The sequence below is a fragment of the Hypanus sabinus genome, chromosome 6 (genome assembly GCF_030144855.1).
Source record: "Hypanus sabinus isolate sHypSab1 chromosome 6, sHypSab1.hap1, whole genome shotgun sequence".
NCBI lineage: Eukaryota > Metazoa > Chordata > Chondrichthyes > Myliobatiformes > Dasyatidae > Hypanus > Hypanus sabinus.
Window position 1 is genome coordinate 182,101,897 of NC_082711.1, and position 20,514 is coordinate 182,122,410.

At 43.4% G+C, this 20,514-nt stretch overlaps 1 protein-coding gene across 17 annotated transcripts in view; it reads right to left on the bottom strand.

Moving 5' to 3' along the window:
• The window catches only part of ncor1 (nuclear receptor corepressor 1), a 270,800-nt gene that overhangs the window by 248,446 nt on the left and 1,840 nt on the right, over nt 1–20,514 (bottom strand). For all 17 annotated transcript variants that reach the window (XM_059973760.1, XM_059973765.1, XM_059973762.1 and 14 more), the window contains exon 2: nt 9,231–9,410. In XM_059973760.1, coding sequence (XP_059829743.1) covers nt 9,231–9,338 — 108 coding nt within the window. In that variant the 5' untranslated portion in view covers nt 9,339–9,410. The remainder of the gene's footprint in view (nt 1–9,230; nt 9,411–20,514) is intronic.

Consider the following 20,514-nt stretch of genomic DNA (forward strand, 5'->3'; position numbering starts at 1 on the left):
CATATTTAAAATTTAACTTTTCCTTCAGAGTTTCAATCATATTGCTGTTGAAAAGCACAAATAAATGTAAGGCTTGAATAAAAATTCCACTTCCTGATTTTGAAGATCACCAATTAGAATATGAAAATGCAAACAAATTGAAGGAGATTGCCCCCCCCCCCCCAGCTATATATTTTCGCTGGATTTATGGTGCTTGCTGCTATCCTTCCCAAGTCCTCTGTAGTGACTGCGGCCCATTCTACACAAAGGAAAGAGTCTGATTATTTGAGATACACTGCAATCACTGATGAATGAATTTACTTCACCATTTGTTGCTACTTGCACAACTGCTACAAGACTCAATATCTAGTATACTAAATTAGAATTACATTACCTTATCTGCACTCCTCCAATATTTAACATTTTCTAAAATTAACGTGTCATCTTTTATTAGCACTTTATTGCCAATGGCTCAAGCCTGCCAGTGACAGTTGCAACACAAATCAGGGCAAAGTTTCAAGCATCCACAAGGTATCCATTAAATCAAGGCCATGGCAGATTGGAAAATGAAATTTAGTCATTAAAAGGGTAAACACATCTGTTGAACTAAACAATAAATTTCTTCCAAAAAAGTCTTTGCATGTATAAAAGGAATATTAAAAGCAGGAAGAACAAATGAATTAGACCAAGTCTCATAAAGCAAAATGCTGACCAAAAAGACAGTCCAAACTCCAGAAAATGCTGGAAATAATCAGCAGATTGGGAACAGAAGTTAAAAGGATTTTTAACCTGAATCCCCAGTTCTTTTTCATTCCACCTGACTTTCTGAATAGATCCGGCATTTTGTTTTATTTGATTTTCATTAGCCTAAAATCCAATTGTGGGGAAGAATGTTTGTCATGTTTAAGAACTTGTACCTTGGAAAGAGGAAACTAATTAATGTGTTATTTCTGAGCTTCAAAAACATATCACACTAAAGGAAACTTTGTACATTAAGAATTCATGAAGATGGGCATTATATGTTAGGAAGTATAGGGAAATGTTAAAATAATGCAAGAGAGCAAGAATAAACGGGGTATGACCGGGCACAGTGCTAGGCATCAACTGCCTATGTTATTTAATTAATTAAAATATGAAGTTATCAAATACATTATATTAAAGCCTGTTGATACAAAGACAGATGGAAAGCAAACTGTGGAATCCAGATATTTAAAGAGGCCGAGAGAGAATGATTTAGCAGATCAAGTGTGAAGTGTGGAAATTCAACTTACTCCCACTATATCAGAGTCCCCCTCTCCCCACCTTGCTTTCTCTACCCATAATCTGTGCCACCCATTCAACGCCCTCTTTTGTCAATGCTACAACCATTCCCATCTCACCTTCAAACTTCCCTGAACATCCCTCCACACCTCTCTCATTCCTTCTATGTATGACACTGCATGCAAGTACCCCTATATTTCTTCCTCTCTCACACCTACTCTTTCCATGATCACAAAAGACTTGCAATCCCAACCCTCACCCATGTGTGCATGCCCTCTCATTCAGCAGAGAAGTCAAAATAAGTGATACTTTTTCCCAGTCTGGAAGGATGCAATAAGTGCAGTGCTCCAATGATCAGTTATTGGCTCTCAATTATTTACGTTAATAAAGGGGACAGAGTGTAAAGTATCCATGCTTGCTGATGACACAAAATGGGTCATGCTGCAATGAGAATATTTGGACCCAGCAGAAGTACAGATAGATTAAATGAGTGGGAAAAATCATGGTATATTGAGTTTAAAGTGGGGAAAATGGAAGGCCAGGTACTTGGCAAAGGACTAGACAAGTGGCCGTAGAAAGGATGTATCCTATAGCACAACAGTGGAGGACCAGGAGGCCACAGCCTCAGATTAGATGGGCATCTCTTTAAAAGAGAGGTGAGGAGTAATTTCTTTAGCCAGAAGGCAGTTAATCTGTGGAATTCATTGCCACAGATAGGTGTGGAGGCCAAGTCATTGGGTATATTTAAAGCAGAGGTTGATGGGTTCTTGATTAGTAAAGACATCAAAGGTTGCAGAGATAAGGCAGAAGAATGGGGTTGAGAGGGATAGTACATCAGACATGATGGAATGGTGGAGCAGGCTTGATAGGCCAAATGGCCTAATTCTGCTCCTGTGTTTTAAGGTCTCATCATAAAAGGCATTGAAGAAACTATCATCTGAAGAGAGATAGTAAATAAGTAACATGCAGAAGGACCTTGATGTTCTTGTGCACGAATCACACAGACAGCCGTATCAAGTAGGAAGGGAAATGGCAAATAAGCCTTTATTGCAATGGAGTTGAAGTTTAAAAATAGGGAATTAGTCTAATCACACAGGATCTTTTTGAAGTCACACAAATGTATCGAGGTAGTAAAAAAAGTAAAAACAATAACAGAAAGCCAATACAATGTTACAGTTACAGAGAAAGCACAGAACAGATAAAGTGCAAATAGCAGCAATGAGATAGACTGATAGATCAAGAGTTCATTTCTATCATACACTCTTTCATCCATTTTTGTTTTTTAACAGCTTGACAGATGCTGTCCTTGAGCCGGGTGGTACATGTTTTAATCTTCAATGGCAGGGGTCACCAGCTCTTTTTGCACTGTGGACCAGTTTAATATTGACAATATTCTTGCGGACTGGCCGACAGGGTGGGGGGGTGGTGGTGATGTTAATCACGACTAGAATATAGGATAAGTCAACTATAAGTCACTTATAAGTGGCTAATACAGGCAGTCCGAGTTACAAATGTCCCACTTATGGACAACTTGTACTTACAAACGGAGGGAGGAGAACGCCTTCCACCATTTTAAGTCGGATCACGACGCTGTCCACCATTTTAAGTCATTGCAGTTAACACTGTGTTGAGTGTATAACTTTGTATTTGGCTTAAATATTTCTTAGCAAGATTCACCCTGACCCCCCCTTTTCCAGCACTGCCCCCTCTTGTCCCATTTAACCTGTCTCAGTGCGGGTGGATTTTAGGACCCGGGGGATCAGAGGACCTCCCGTCCGCAGCTGCTGCTGTATTTGTTTTATTATTAGGTGTGATCGTGAACAATAGCCGGATCAGAAATGCTGATCAAGTCAACTAATTCCTAAAGAGAACCCCGATAGGCCAATCAGACGGTTCACTGTTGCTCAGCGATAGAACATAAAATCCGCATTTTTCTGTTCCATTGACGGAAAATGATCGTGACTGAAAATAAAGTGGAAATAATAAAGCGACTGGAAAGAGATGAAATGCCATCAGTCATTGGAAAAGCTTTAGGCTACAGTCGGTCAACAATCAGAACAACTTTTAAGGATACAGATAAAGGATAAAGTGAGAATAATGGAGTATGTGAAAGGCCCTGCCCCGATGAAAGCTACAATTATTACTAAGCAACACAGTGGTTTAATTACTGAAATACATATGATACTTAAGGGTTTTATATGCATAGAAAGGGAAAATATATACTATATACTAAGACAAACGTTTGACTAACTGACGCTGAATAATACCGGATGTACCTGTTCTGACTTGCATACAAATCCGACTTAAAGATGGATTCAGGAACGGAACTCATTCATAACCCAGGGACTGTCTATACCAGGGGTGGGCAAACTTTTTGACTTGTGGGCCACAAAGGGTTCTAAAATTTGACAGGGGGGGCCGGACCAGGAGCAGATGGACGGAGTGTTTTGGTAATACACCTCATAAGAGAAAATAAAATATCATGGGATATGTAGAAAGCATGTGCTTTAATTTTAATTGAAAATGAACAAATGCATTACAACAAAATATCTGTCTTGAAGTCCCATGGTATTTAGCTATTTATTGAAATGACTTTTAAAACACTGAAAATTAAATGAATAAAATACAGCTTTTTTAAATAGTAACAGTTATTATTTTAAAGCACTGAAAATTATGTTATCCTACAAGATATCATCACCACTCCCCTCCTGACTGTCTTTATTTCAAAAACGGTAGGAGATGCAGGTCTACTTGTCCTGCTGCTTCTTATTCAATTGTCCCCTGTGCCAAAACTCAACAACGACCAGCACAAGGACAGAACAGTGGCAGCGCGCCAGTATGCGGAGCGCGTTATTTGATCTGGAGCGCATTTTTTTATTTTGAGAACGTACGTGCACCTGCGCACTACTCATGTCCATCACTTAACAGAAATGACACGTAACAGGTAAGGCATATTGAAAAAAATATTTTCAAATGCATTTTTTACATAACGCAACGAAGAAACTTATTTTTAATTTCAGTGGGAACAGTGTTGTTGGTCTCCCTTTTTAGCCAGCGCATCAAAGTCTGGATTTAGTTTTGTTGTGGCGATTCTCAGGATGGATCTGAGGTGTTGGTCAGTTAACTTGGATCTGTGGCTGGCTTTGTTGATGTTCATGACGCTGAACGCCTGTTCACACAAATAGGTCGAGCCGAGCAAAGAGTAAAGAGCAAATGTGGAGTAATACGCTGCACCTCAACAAAGGTCAATGTATATAGAGTGCATCATCTATTGGGAAAACGCCAGAATTGCGGGGAAAAAATGTTAACAAGGTTTATTAATATAATTTCATCAAGTTCTGCGGGCTGGATTAAAAAGCTCAACGGGCCGCATATGGCCCGCGGGCCGTAGTTTGCCCATGCCTGGTCTATACACTCAATTTCATTTCTAAAAGGGGTTATCTAATGAATTTAATATTAAACACAGCGCATATTTTCCTTGTATGAACATATAAAATTATTGCAACACACCAATATCGCTGAATCAGTGGGAGCCCTGGGCTTGTTTCCCTGCAACAAGACGGCCCCAACGAGGGGTGATGGGAGACAGTGATACTTGAAGGGGGTTCCTTATGTCCAGTCTATTCCGCAATTTAGTTTTCCTTGCATTCATTGCAGAAAACCCCCTTTTCAGGGATATGTTGGAAATGGAAACAACATTTTCAGTGCTTTCATGGCTATCTCAGGATATTCAGCCTTGATTTTGATCCAGAATGCCAGCAGGGACGTTTTGTCAAACGTACTTTTCAGCCCACCGTCATTTGCAAGCTTGAGGAGTTGATCTTCTTCCCACGTTGATATGGATGCTTCACTGGGGACATTCACAAATGGGCCACAGACCCATTCCTTTGCACGTCTTGGGTCACTTGCAGTTGGGAAGTAATGCTCGAATTCTGTCAACAGCGAAGATAGGTGATTGCGCACCAGCTGTGAGAAGGATGGTGCAGTCTCAGTCTCTCCCAAAATCCCAGCTAATGTTGGGAACATGTCAAATATGCCCCTGTCCACTCGCTGTCCCCACAGTTCCAGTTTGGCTTTGAAAGCAGCCACTTTATCTGCCAACTTGAAGACAGTTGTCATTCTTCCCTGAACTGACAAATTGAGTTCATTGATCAGGCTGAAGATGTCACACAGATAAGCAGGTTTTGCTATCCACTCCTTGTCACTGAAGTGTGCTGCCAGTGGTGACTTTTTTCCTGAATGAAGTTTCTGTAGTGGCTCTCTTAACTCAAAAACCCTGGCCAGGGCTCTCCCCTTGATAGCCACCTTATTTCAGTATGTATGAGGTGTTTGTGCACTGCATCCATTTCCTCGCAAAGCTGCTCAAACAGACTTAAGTTAAAGGCTTTTGCCTTGATGTGATTGATAACTTCAACAACGTCACTCAATAAGATCGGGTGTCATTTTTTGGCTAGCCAGCATTTCCCTGCATATGACAGTGTGTGGACTGGCATTCAGGAGCAACCTCTTTGACTAGGATAGTGAAACCAGACAGCCGTCCAGTCACAGCCGCAGCCCCGTCTGTGCATATTCCAACACAGAATGACCAGTCCAGTTTGCCTGACATGAATAGTTCTGCCCCAGTTGTGTTAGTTGACAGCTGCAGTGCACACAACATATACTCGTGCACATTGTCTTGAAATATATATCGCACATAAACCAGCAGTATTGTCTCGTTGTCGACATTGGTAGACTCGTCGACCTGGCTAGCATATCATGGTGACTCGTTAAGCCGTTCCAACAGCTGTGCTTCGATGTCCTCCACTATGTCATCGATTCTCCTTGAAACTGTGGTAGCTGAAAGAGAAACCTGTGCCATCTTATCAACGGAATCCCACTACCAAGCACATCTTTCCCTCCCCCCCTCTGCTTTCCATAGGGATCGCTCCCTATGCGACTCCCTTGTCCATTCGTTGCCCCCATCACTTCCCACCGATCTCCCTCCTGGCACTTATCGTAAGCGGAACAAGTGCTACACCTGCCCTTACACTTCCTCCCTCACCACCATTCAGGGCCCCAGACAGTCCTTCCAGGTGAGGCGACACTTCACCTGTGAGTCGGCTGGTGTGGTATACTGCATCCGGTGCTCCCGGTGTGGTCTTTTATATATTGGTGAGACCCGACACAGATTGGGAGACTGTTTTGCTGAACACCTGCGCTAGGTCTGCCAGAGAAAGCAGTATCACCCAGTGGCCACACATTTTAATTCCACGTCCCATTCCCATTCTGATATGTCTATCCATGGTTTCCTCTACTGTCAAAATGAATCCAAACTCAGGTTGGAGGAACAACACCTTATATACCGGTATATATGGGTAACCTCCAACCTGATGGCATGAACATTAACCTCTAACTTCCGTTAATGCCCCTCCTCCCCTTCTTACTCCATCCTTGACATATTTAGTTGTTTGTTTTTTTTCCTCTCTCTCTCTGCCCATCACTCTGCCTGTTCTCCATCTCCCTCTGGTGCTCCCCCCCTCTCTTTCTTTCTCCCGAGGCCTCCCGTCCCATGATCCTTTCCCTTCTCCAGCTCTGTATCACTTTTGCCAATCACCTTTCCAGCTCTTAGCTTCATCCCACACCCTCCGGTCTTCTCCTATCATTTCGCATTTCCCCCTCCCCCCAATACTTTCAAATCTCTTACTATCTTTCCCTTCAGTTAGTCCTGTTGAAGGGTCTCGGCCCAAAACATCGACAGTGCTTCTCCTTATAGATGCTGCCTGGCCTGCTGTGTTCCACCAGCATATTGTGTGTGTTGTTTGAATTTCTAGCATCTGCAGATTTCCTCGTGTTTCCATCTTATTAGCTGCAGCTTTTCCCAACAGTTCACGGCACATGTCCTTGGCAGCAGTCAGAACAGTGAAAGTCTTCTTAGCCTTAGCAATATGGCTAGCCACTAAGTATGACTCTCTCAGAGCAGCAGCATTTGTGGAGGTGGTGGCTCTCAGCACTGGCTTCTGTTCCGCTTGCTCACATTTTTTCTGCTCAAAAAACTCAACGGGTTTGTCTTTAAGGGCAGGGTGCTTGATCTCAAGGTGTCGAAGCAGTTTTGAGGGCTTCATTGCCTCATTAGACAGCTTGTCTCCACATATCACACACAGGGGCCTTGAAGTATGCGAGTCACCGGTCGCATTAAAGCCATATTTTATGTACGACTCGTCGTATTTTCTGTTGAAGGAAGCTTTCTTTTCTTCTGCAGTTTTGGCCTCAGCTGTCTCTGCGTTAACATCATTGTTAGGCCTTTTATGTCTCCTACCACCTCTTTCAAAGAAACTCTCAAGTGATGTTTGTTTTTTACTCGAGTAGTTGCAGGTTAGGGTTAGGTTAATGACCGACTGATGACTTCGCGTGCGTTCAAGTTCAACAGTGTGTGTGACAGAGAATGAGGAAAGGTGCAGTTGACTCATATTGTCATATCATATCGTTTCCTCGCAGCCCGGTAGCACATGCTTTGCAGCCCGGTGGTTGGCGACCACTGTTTTATGGCACTGAGTACAAGAGTTGGGATGTCAAATTGTAATTGAACATCACGTTGGTCAGACTGCACTTAAAAAGTATTGTGCCTGGTTCTGCTGACAAGTGACCTTAGAGATATATATAACATTTTGAGAAAAATAAATAGGAGAGATAGTCAGAGTTGTTTTCCCAGGGCAGGGGAGTAAAAAAATAGAAGGTGCACATTTAAGCTGAGAATGGAGGATCTTAAAGGAAGTTTAAACGACATGTTTTCCACACAGAGAGAGGGTAGTGGTACACGCAACAAGCTGCCAGAGTAAGTCATTGAGGCATTATAATTACAACATCTAAACAGCAAAGTGGGTAATAAAGGAGCAAGCCCAAATGGGATACAAGCTCATGCAAGCAAATGGGATTAATACAGACATCGTGATCAAAATGGACAGGATGGTCTGAAGGGCACATTTCAGTGCTGTATAGCTATATGATAGATTTCTTCTATTGGGAAAGATTCAAGTGAGGGGAAATGGTTTCAAAATAAGGTGATGGTTGTTCAAAATAGAGGGGTTTGGAAATTTATGTTTGCGAAGTGGTGAATCTCTAAAATATTTCCCACCAGATTTTTTTTTAAGTATGCTAAATCAATAGGGGTATGCAAAGATAAAATAGAATTTTGAGGGATTGAGGAATTGAGAGCCATGGGGAACTAGACCATGACTAGTTGATACAAATGAGCTATGATCATCCACCAGGAACTTAGTAACCTAACTCTGCTCCCAACTTCTTGCATCATCTATCACCATGTACAAATGCAGGACTCTCAGAACCAGTAATGTTTGGCGCCTTTAAGTTATCTGTTTCTACTAACCCATCACTAAGAAATAACTATAAAGTTGCAATTAATTACTCGCTTTTGGGTGTATTGCCTGGTATTGTGTTGCCTGTACTGGGGGGGCATTACACTGTATTTACACCGAAATATTGTTCTATTGGCGGGGCTATGGCGGTTCACCCTAATCGGGCGGGGGTAAACTGGGGACACAGAGGCTACACATACATGCCACCCCCTAGCCCTCTACACCCTCCCCCCATCTCACTGCTTTGGCACAAGCATAGACACCATCTGTCTCTGTTCTCTCTTCCTCTTACTGTCCCATATTAATTTGTTCATAATGCTGATACACCATCAAAGCAACAAGTAGTTAATCAGCATGACAGTAAAGTATACAAATAAACTCTCAGTTACACAGCACAACTTTAACTGGTTTCCTCCTGTAACTAGCACTTCCAAAGCAGCAGTCCATTGTCAGCCAAAGCCAAATTTTAGAGAAGTTTACAATGGATTAAGAGGCAAATTAAGTTAACTGGCACCTTTCAAGTTCAGCACATGCCAAATAACAGAGCTGTTCAGTATCCTACATTAACTGAATATGAAAGCAGCAAATAGAATACAAAGAAACAAATCAGCTGCTGCTCCAGACTAAACCTTAACCTACCTGTTGATGTCTGTTACTGGAGAAGGTGTATTGAATTGTGTGAGCTGGGTAACGGGTTGCATCCGTACCAAAGGGACCTTGACCTGAGGGGTAACCCGAACTTGACATTTTTTGGAGAGTCAGTCATTCAGTGCACCCTGCAAATCAAGCCACCATGTCACCATTTTTCTAGAGAAACACCTGAAAAAAAAAGAATTAACAATCAGTCACAAGCTCCACTTCAGCTGACATTTGTAGATCATTCTTCATTTACCAACCATCTCCTACCATTAGAAACTACTCTCAATAATTGACTATTGCTCTGACTGGCGAATACACAGAAGCACAAACACCCCTCACCAGACCATACTTATGCTGGCCATCCATATGAATGAAATTCTCCTAGTATTGACTCTCAGCTTCCTTTGCCTTGGTGATTCACGTGCTTGTCCAGATGCTTTTCAAATGTTTTGAGAATACCTTATCTTAGACTTAATTTCTATGAGGTAATGTTTCTTACAATCTATCCCAGCTATGCCATTTGTAATTTTAGCTTGATCAGGCAATCACACACTCACTCACCCACCAACTCCAAGGTAAAAAAGCCCACACAAACCAATCTCTTCTCTCAATAGAAATTTTCTATGTAAGGAAACTGTCTCAGTACTTTTTCCAGTCCAATCACGTCTTTTCTGGAGCATGCAACCAGGTCGACACACAGTATTGCAGATGTGGCTAAGAAAACTTTTTTTAATATTGTACCGAGAACTCTCTGCTTTTGTATTCCATGCTCAGGCTAATTACGTCCAGTATCATGTATAACTTCACCTACCATCTTTGGACTTGTACACCCAAGGTTCCTCAGTATTCCCTAGGGCCCTATCATTCATATGTTCCACCCCCATGTATCAAATATGTAGCAAGCACAATAAGTACACAACATTCCGGTGATACAAGTTCTACAAACATCTTCTACATAAACTCAATGAACCCACTAAAAAATGTGGTTAGCAATTTATAAATTATATTAAAATCATGCTTGTGCTTTATATATATTTATTAAACTCTTATTTATTAATTTATCCATTAATAATTAATCAATAGGCACCAGAGATTAAATAGTACAGGAGCTGCAGTGCTACCTTATTCCTTGGGAGAGTGGTTGAAATCTAGAACGCATTTTCTAAATGATGTTAGCGGCAAGTTTTCAAAATAATCAACAACGTGCGCAAACATGATTGAGCGTTGCTAAATGAGATTCATATTTAATAGGTGCTTGATGGTTTGCAGGGATGTAATAGGCCAAAAGGCCTATTTCTGTACTGTATGACAAGCAGGATGAGCAGTCAGAGATTAAAGTCCATGTTTATACTAATCACACCGATAAGAAAAGTGTTGTATTCCTATAAGGGAATTTAGGGAATTCAGTGGAAATTTGAAAAGCAGGATTACTGAGGTTATAATTTAAATTTTTTAACTCTCAAGTACGGAGTTTACAACCCTACAGATACTGCCTACATCCAGTACCACATGCCATTAAGTATGAGAACAAGGAAGGTAGGACAGATTGCACAGGAGGAAGGACTTCAGGCTTTTGAATCTTTCAGATCACTTTGGGATAGGGCGACCTATGCAAAAGATAGCTAGCTCCTGAACAGGAAGAAGGCCAGTATACTTGCGAGGTTTTACTTTGCAGGAGAACTGCATTGAGAAAAATGCAGCAGCAGACAGTGAAACAATCATTTGTCAAAAATAGAGTTGAAATGTTATGTTGAAGTTAGATAAGATATTAGTGAGGCCGATTTTGAAGTATTGTGTGCAGTTTTGGTCACTTACTTATAGGAAAGATTCCAATAAGACTGAAAGAGCAGAGAAAATTTACAAGGATGTTGCTGAACTCAAAGACCTGAGTTATAGGGTAAGCTCAAAGTAAACTTATTATCAAAGTACATATGCAACATAATATTCATTGTAAGCATACTCAATAAATCCACAATAGAATAATGACCATAACAGGATCCATGAAAGACCACACCAACTTGGGTATTCAACCAGTATGAAAAGACAGCAAACTGTGTAAATATAAAAAGAAAAAAATAATAAACACATAAATATCAAGAACATTAGTCAAAGAGTCCATAGGTTTTGGGAACATTTCAATGAAGAGGCAAGTGAATTCATCCCCTTTGGTTCAAGAGCCTGATGGTTGAAGGGTAATAACTGCTCCTGAAATTGGTGGTGAGAGTCCTGCGGCTCTGGTACCTTTGTCCTGATGGTAGCAGCAAGAAAAAAGCATGACACTCGTTGCTGATAATGAATTGATGCTGCTTTCCTGACAATGCTTTGTATACATGTGCTCAATGGTGGGTTAGGAAAAATTCAAAGGTTGAATGGGTTATGACATCATTCCCTGGAGTGTAGAAGAATGAGGGAAGATTTGATAGAGGTATACAAAATTATGAGGGGTGTATACACAAAGTCAATGCAAGCAGGTTTTTTCCACCGAGGTTAGGCAAGACTAGAACTACAGGTCACGGGTTAAGGATAAAAGGTGAAATGTTTAAAGGGAACATGAGAAGGATCTCTTCACTCAGAGTGGTGCAAGTGTGGAGCGAACTGCCACAGGAAGTGGTGATTGTGGGTTCGATTTAGACATTTGGATAAGTACATGGATGGGAGGGGTATAGAGGCCTATGGTTCAGGTGTGGATTGTTGGGATTAGGCAGAATAACATTTTGGCATGGAATAGATGGGTTAAAGGGCCCACTTCTGTGCTGTAGTGCTCTTTGTATATAAAAGTCAGGAAGAGCGGCCCAGGAAGGAGTAGGTCCCCTCAGGGACTGAGGGGGCAATCTATACATGGAGCATATATGAGATCCAAAAAGAGTATTTCTCATCAGTATTCAGCATTAATGAGGATGATGAGGCTGGGGAAATACCCAATGGAAAATAGTACAACACAGTAACAGGCCCTTCAGCCTACGGTGTTGTGCTAATTAAATTAGCAATTTAAAAATCTAACTAAACTCACCCTTTTCCTAACACAAGACCCATAACCCTCCAGTCTCTTCACATTTATGTGCCTACACAACTGTATCATATTGCTTCCACTACCATTCCTGACAGCAAATTTCAGGCACCCACCTCTGTGTAAAAAGACCTGCCGAGCATTTATCAGTCCTGACGAAGGGTCTCGGCCTGAAACGTCAACAGTGCTTCTCCCTATAGATGCTGCCTGGCCTGCTGTGTTCCACCAGCATTTTGTGTGTGTAGCCTAGCATATCTCCTTTGTATTTACTCCATTTCAATTTAAATTCATGGCCTCTGGTATTAGATTTTGAAAATCTAGAGAAAACCAGGGAGAAAAAGATATTGACTATCTACTCCATCTATGCCTCTCATAATCTAATAAACTTCAACTGGATCTCCTCTCAACTTCCACAAACAGCCCAAATTAGACCATAAAACATAGGAGTAGGATTAGGTCATTCGGCTCATTGAACCTTGGCGTCATTCTATCATGGCTATTATCCCTCTCCAATTTATTCTCCTGCATTCATCCCATAAACTTTGACACTGCCTAATCAAAAACCTGTCAACCCAATTTAAATATTCTCAATGACTTGGCCCCCAGATTCACCAACTGCTGGTCAAAGGAATTTCCCCTCATCTCTGTTCTAAATGGATGCCCCTCTATTCTGATGCTGTGCCTTCTGGTCCTTGACTCACCCATTACAGGAAACATCTTCTCCATCTAGGCCATTCAATATTGAATGTTTCAATGAGATTCCCCTCATTCTTCTAAACTCCACAAGTAGAGACCTAGTGCCATCAAATGCTCCTCATACATGAACCCTTTCATTCTTTGAATCACACTTGTGAACCTCCCCCGGACCCTCTCCAATGCCAGCACATGTTCTCTTTGATAAGGGACTCAAAAGTGCACTCAATAACTTTACGTATGGTCTGACCTACTCCTTATAAAGCCTCAGCATTACATCCTTACTCTTACACACCAGCCCTCTCAAAATGAATGCTAACATTGCATTTACCTTCCTTGCCAATGACACAACCTGCAAGTTAATCTTTGGGGATTCCCAGACAAGGACTTCCAATTCCCTTTGCACCTCTGATTTTTAGATTTTCTCACCATTTATAAAATAGTCTACATTTTTATTCCTTCTTCCGAAGTGCATGACCATACACTTCCCTACACTATTCCATCTGCCACTTCTTTACCCATTCTCCCTATATGTCCAAGTCTTCTGAGCACTCACTGCTTCCTCAACACTACCTGCCCTTCACATACCTTCGTATCGTCCACAAAGTCATCAATTCCATCACCCAAATCATTGACATACAACGTGAAAAGTAGATCCAACACAAAAGCAATGATAAATAGTCCCATTCCCTTGCTCTTTCCAAATACTTACTAATATGACAATTGAAGCTGCCTAGGTTGTTATTCACTGTACTGCATTCCAGAGCTCCATCACTTGCTATGTTTAAGTTTTTCCTGAACGCTCTCAACTGTCTTTTTATATATATTGTACATCTCCTTAATGACTTTACATCCCTCCATAATATCTCCTGGAAGCTTCTCCCTTTTCAATGAAAACTACTCCCACCTTATTTTGGTTTCTGCCCCATTCCTTTCCAGTTCCAATGAAGGGTCTCAGCACGACAGGTCAACTGGTTATTCCCCTCATCTGCAGAATCTCATGCTCTTCATATATTGATGTAATTAATGGTGGAAGGTCAATGGTGAAGCAGGTGAATTTCTACTTGCATTATATTTTCTCTGCAACTGTAACACATTCTGCATTTTGTTCTTCTTTCTACCACCTTGGTATACTTTTTCATGGAATGATCTCTGAATGGCAAACAAAAAAGCTTTAAACTTGGTTTTAAAAGAACCAACCAGTTCCCTTCCACCACCAGGCAGAATTGGTCCTCACCCTCAACAATCTTTCCTTCGGCTCCTCCGACTTTCTCCAGATTCAAAGGTAGCCATGGTCACTTGAATTGACCTCAGCTATACCTACCTCTTTATAAGTTATGTAGAACAGTGCACATTCAAAGCCTTCCCTGATTATACTCCCCAGCTCTTCCTCTGCTACATTGATGGCTGAATTGGTGCTGCTTCATGCATCCATGCTGAGCTTGCCAATTTCAACAATATTGTCTTTAACTTCCACCCTTCCCTTAAATTCACTTGGTTCATTTCTAACAGCTTCCTTCCCTTTTTCCATCTGTCTCCATCTTTGGAGACAAACTGTCAACCGACATCTTTTATAAATCTACCAATTTGCATGGCTTTCTTGACTATACCTCTTCCCGCCCTGATCCCTGAAAGAACACTATTCACTTTTCACAGTTTCTTCGTCTCTGCTGTATTTATTCCCGGGTTGTGGCTTTCCTTTCCAGGACATCCTCCTCCAAAGAACAAGACTTTCCTTCCTCCACCATTGATGCTACCCTCACCCACATCACCTCCATTTCCCAAACATCTGCGCTCAGCCCATTTTCCCACCACCTTAACAGTAACGGAGTTCTTCTTGTCCTTACCTACCACCCCATAAGCCTCTGCATCCAACACACTATTCTCTCAACTTCTGTCATCTCCAAAAGGATCTTACCACCAAACATACAGTATCTTTATCCCCCACCTCCACTTTCTGCAGGGATTGCTCCCTGATTCCCGTCTATTCGTTGCCCCTCCCCCACTTATTTCTCTCCTGATACTTATTCCTACAAGCGGTCAATGTGCTGCACCTGACCATTCACCTCCTCCATCATTTCCAATCATCCAATCACGACCCCAAACAGCTCTTCAAGGTGAGGCAATACTTCACCTGCAAATCTGTTGGAATTGTTTATTGCATCTAATGCACCCAATGTGTCCTCCTCTATATTAGTGAGATCTGCTGTAATTTAGGGGACTGCTTTGTTGAGCACATTTCACTCCATCCGTCTGTAAAGAGGGTTTCTTCTTTTTTGTTAACTAGCAGGAATGCTAATTTACTGATAACGAGAATGGTATTCCTTTGTAAACCAAATGGGGATTAATATTCTTTCTTCTGAGTCTGTAAGCTTTTGTTGACGGGCTTTTGGGGAGATCGGCGCGAGGGGGTCGAGAGAGAGGACGCAATGCTCTAAGCTGGGTGAGGATCGGACCCCAAAGGGGGGTCCGAGGCCGGGAGATTCTCCGAGGGGGGGGGGGGGGGATGAAGCTAGATGTGCTTGGTTGACCACTCGGAGGGTCCTGAGCTGTTTGGAGAGTCCGAGGAGTTCGGAGGGTCCTGAGCTGCGAGTCGAGGAGTTCGGAGGGGATCGAATGGTGGCCAGAAGACTTCAGAAATTGAGCTCCAACGGCTGTGCACGAAGTGGTTTGGACTTTGATAAGTTTGGCGCCTTTTCTTTAATTTTCTCTTCATATATACTGTATCGTTATTAATCACTTAGTTATAGTAACCTTTATAAATTGTACTCATTTAATCGCTAAACTGTCTGGTTTTGGGCGAGGCGGGGACATCACACAGCATCCACACCAGCTGATTACCCAGTTTGGTGGGGCCGAAGGCTGCTCCCCCTAGACGAGAACGAGCTGAGCGAGCCTGAGGCGACCCAGGGGGTTACATTGTGGGGTGCTCGTCCGGGATTGATTTCTGTGGAAGCTGTGTGATCACCCTCTTTAAATTGTGTCTGCGGCGAAGAGCTGGTGTGCCTTTGTGGGTGTGTGATTGCTGGTTATCGCTGCGTGTGTGTTGGGTGGGGTGGCTGCTGTTGTTAGCCTCGAGGTCGTTGTTCGAGTTCCAACTAGTGCTGACGAAATGGTGGTGGGACCATGGGTTGTCCGTACTGTTTGGAGAGTGAGGAGTGACAGGTTGGTATGTTTCAGCAGTGGTGGGCTCCGCCCGGTTATTGGAATAATGTCCAGCCCTAAAGGGGCGGAAGCGTGGGCGGAGCGGACCTCTCAGTTGTTGGGTGAGTGGCAGTGCTTGGTTGAGGGAAAGCGACAGGGACAGGTTGAAAGTTTGAGTAGACGGGCTGGTGACTTTGTTAGAACTGTCGGGCGCAATTATCTCGAAGTGACCGCTGCCAGTTCTGGGAAAGTGTGGGAAAATGCGTGTGGTTTGACTGGAAGTCAAATGCCGCAGCTGGGGGGCTTATCGTATCCGTGGCAGGAGATTGGTGGGAAGTTTTTAGGGTATCCCTTTTTGCCTAGGGGGGCAGATAAATTGCTTGTGGTGCCAAGGGGATCTGTCAAGGGGATCAGTTGTTCCGTTGATTCGAGAGATGTCGGGAAACTTAGAGGAGGCCCAGTGGGGGAACGGCTTGGGGTCTCTGGGGGAGCACGTTCCCAGCAATGTACCAAGGAACTCCCGAAAGGAGCAGACTCTATTCCTGAAGGCTTAGAGGGGCCATGCGCACAGGTGTTGTTACAGATGGATGGAAGTCAAGTTAAAGCCATCCTCGGCACCGGGGCGCCTGTTAAGTTGCTGTACAGTTTGTTTCATAACCGTTATTGGAAGCATTTACCCTTGACGACATTGAGGACACTGGAGATTCGGGGTACCAGTGTTGGTGATTATCCAGACAACGGTTGTTGGTCAGTGAAAATGGAGTCCTTAGAGGCAAATGTGGAGGAGACTGAGGTTCATGAATCGTTAATGCTGATGTGTCCGGACCCTGTTGAGACGGGCAGCGTTTCTGTTCTAGAGAACCAAAATCCTGCTGGTGCGCTTGGGAGCCTGCCCGGAGGAGGCGGGTGAGCGCTGTTTGGAGGCATTGTCGATGCACCCAGGGTTTCGAGCTGCTTGTGCGGACGTGTGTAGCAGCATTGGGCTGATACCGAATTCAAACAAGAGCCAGTGGTGGTACGGCCTGGGGGAAGTATCTGAGGGTGAGACCCTCTTCGTGGACGCTGCGAAACACCACAAGGGAGGGGAGTTGACTGCTGAAGACACCTCGGAGAGAGAGAGGTTGCGGCGACTGGCCCCTACAGCCGTGGAAGATGTAGGCAGCGTGTGTATGGATTATATTGCGTTGAAGAGGCACCCTGAGGGCCAGAGAGGCGATGGCCTGTCTGAGTGGAGTGAAGTGGTTTAAGGTGCTGGATCTGAGGAGTGGATGTTGCCAGATCCCGATGAGTGGGGCCAACAAGGAGAAGACGGCCGTTATAAATTCCCTAGGAGTCTTCGGGTCCGAAAAGATGCCACAGGGCATATCTGGAGCCCTTGCAACCTTCCTGCTGGGCAGGTGGAAGACCATAGGGGATGTGGAGGCGTTTGGAGTTTTGGTGTATGTGGATGATCTCTTGGTGTTTGGATTTGCCTCAGGAGAATATGAAGTGAGGTCGTTGCAGGAGCAGCTGAGAACTACCGAGTTAAAGTGTTTTCGGGACACGTGCCAGGGCTGGCGAAGGTCGCAGCTCGTGAGTGATTGTCTCTACGGAATCAAGTTTGAAATGAAGACGGAGAGACTGGAGAAAGTGATCTGGAACCATTCGGAAGACTTACAAGTTGGAGAGAATGAAGAAAGTTGTCTGACTGAGGGTAATAGCAAACTGAGAACCCGGAGAGGGGAGTTTGCGGAGGTGAAGAAATTACAGACGAATCTCAGCAGAGAGAAGCGGAAGCTTGAAGGGAACCTGAAGATGACCATCGACAGTTCAAATGAAGTGCAAAGCCTGAAAGTTGATCTGGAAGAAGTCATGAGGAAGAAAAAGCTGGAGAGAAGTGCAGTGAATACTGAACAGGAGACTGAAGAGACTGCGGGAGCAGTGCAGGCCACGTGTTTCCATTTGGAGAAGATCAAACAACAGCTACCGATCACAGGAATGAGGAAGAATACAGATTCGATGGATGATGTGCTGGATGTGTGGTACATGCTGCCTTTTGCTGACTTTCCCTCGATTGAGGAAGAGACCTTTGGCCCTTCTCCCATTGAGTCAGGTGTAGCGGGGAGGGTTAGCTGTGTGCAGTGTGGGGCATGAGTGAGAGGTTGAGAGAGGAGTTGGTAGTGGGCCCAAGGTATCCCCAGTTGTGTCCGAGCCTGAAGGGTTTAGGTGAGGGGGTACGAAGGCCTCAGAAGGGTTAGGGAACTCCCAGATAGTTGGCCTAAGTAGCGCCTGAGGAATAGGGCGTCAGGGTTACTGTGTGGGGAGGAGATGTCACTGTTTGTGCTTGGGTTACGGTGTGTTGGCAGGAAAGGTGGCGAGTTATTTAGTAGTCATGAGGACATGACTTTTATTTGGTGGAGGGAGAGTGTAAAGAGGGTTTCTTCTTTTTTGTTAACTAGCAGGAATGCTAATTTACTGATAACGAGAATGGTATTCCTTTGTAAACCAAATGGGGATTAATGTTCTTTCTTCTGCGTCTGTAAGCTTTTGTTGACGGGCTTTTGGGGAGATCGGCGCGAGGGGGTCGAGAGAGAGGACGCAATGCTCTAAGCTGGGCGAGGATCGGACCCCAAAGGGGGGTCCGAGGCCGGGAGATTCTCCGAGGGGGGGGGGGGGGGGGATGAAGCTAGATGTGCTTGGTTGACCACTCGGAGGGTCCTGAGCTGTTTGGAGAGTCCGAGGAGTTCGGAGGGTCCTGAGCTGCGAGTCGAGGAGTTCGGAGGGGATCGAATGGTGGCCAGAAGACTTCAGAAATTGAGCTCCAACGGCTGTGCACGAAGTGGTTTGGACTTTGATAAGTTTGGCGCCTTTTCTTTAATTTTCTCTTCATATATACTGTATCGTTATTAATCACTTAGTTATAGTAACCTTTATAAATTGTACTCATTTAATCGCTAAACTGTCTGGTTTTGGGCGAGGCGGGGACATCACACAGCATCCACACCAGCTGATTACCCAGTTTGGCGGGGCCGAAGGCTGCTCCCCTTAGACGAGAACGAGCTGAGCGAGCCTGAGGCGACCCAGGGGGTTACACATCAAAAGCAGAACTATCCAATGGCCAAACATTTTAATTCTAATTCCTATTCTGACATGCCAATCCATGGCTTCCTCATGTGTCAAGATAAGGCCACCTTTAGGGTGGAGGAGCAACACCTTATATTCCATCTGGGTAGCCTCTAACCTGTTGCCATAAATATTGATTTCTCCTTCCAGAAAGAAAACTTCCCTCCCTTTCCCCTCTTCTTCTATTCCCCACACTAGCTTCTTACCTCTGCTCACCTGCCTATCACCTCCCCTGGCATCACACACAAAATGCTGAAGGAACTCAGCTGGCCAGACAGCATCTATGGAAAAGAGTAAACAGTCAACATTTTGGGCCAAGACCCATTCTTCAGGACTCCCTGGGTCCACTCCTCCTTCCCTTTCTCCTATGGTCTACTCTCCTCTTCTATCAGACTCCTTCCTCTCCAGTCTTTCCTATTCACCTGACCTTACCTACCACATTCTAGCTATCCTCGTTCCCCTCCCCCCCACCTTTTTATTCTGGCATCTTTCCCCTTCCTTTCCAGTCCTGAAGAAGGGTCTCAGCCCGAAACCTCAATTATTTATTTATTTCCATAGATGCCTGTTCCTCCAGCATTTTGTGTGTGTTGCTTTGGATTTCCAGTATCTACAGACTTCCCTTATGTTTATGAAAAGTTTTTCACTGTTATCTTAATATACGTGACAAAAATAAAGCAACGTTGTCCAATCCCCTAGCTTTTACTACACCAAGTACCCTAAGCGATTTCTTGCTATCACATGCAGTGGATTAACTTTGGCTGAAGATCTTAGGAGGAAACACAGGTGAATCATCAACTTAGCATTTGGCTAAATGTGATTTCAAATGCCTTATTCTTGTCTTTTCTCTCTCTCATGCTAGACCCTACCAATCCTCAGGATGTAGATGTTCTGTGATCTGTTTCCAGTTAGCTATTCGCAAGCCCACCACCATTCCCAGCAGAATATGGCAAGTCTGGAGATATTTTTATTTGATCCTTGAGATACAGGAGGTGTTTAAATAAATACATGATTGCCACTTACTGGCAGATAGCTGTATGTAATTACATGACAAATACATATTAAAAAAAATCAGTCCCGCAAGTCCTGTTACTTTAATTGTGAAATAAATGTTTTAAAAGAAAAAGAACACAGGAAGTGTGAAATCTCTTATAAATATATGCCAGAATTGTGATACTTGGTCAACAATCCAAATTAACTCAGTTTGTCCCTCCACAGATGGTGCCAGAGTTTATCAATATTTCCAGTAATTGTTTCTCTACCCATCACAACAAAAATAATATTTAGATAAGCATACAAACAAAACCAAATGTTGAGTCAGCTTTTAATACAAAAGGATGG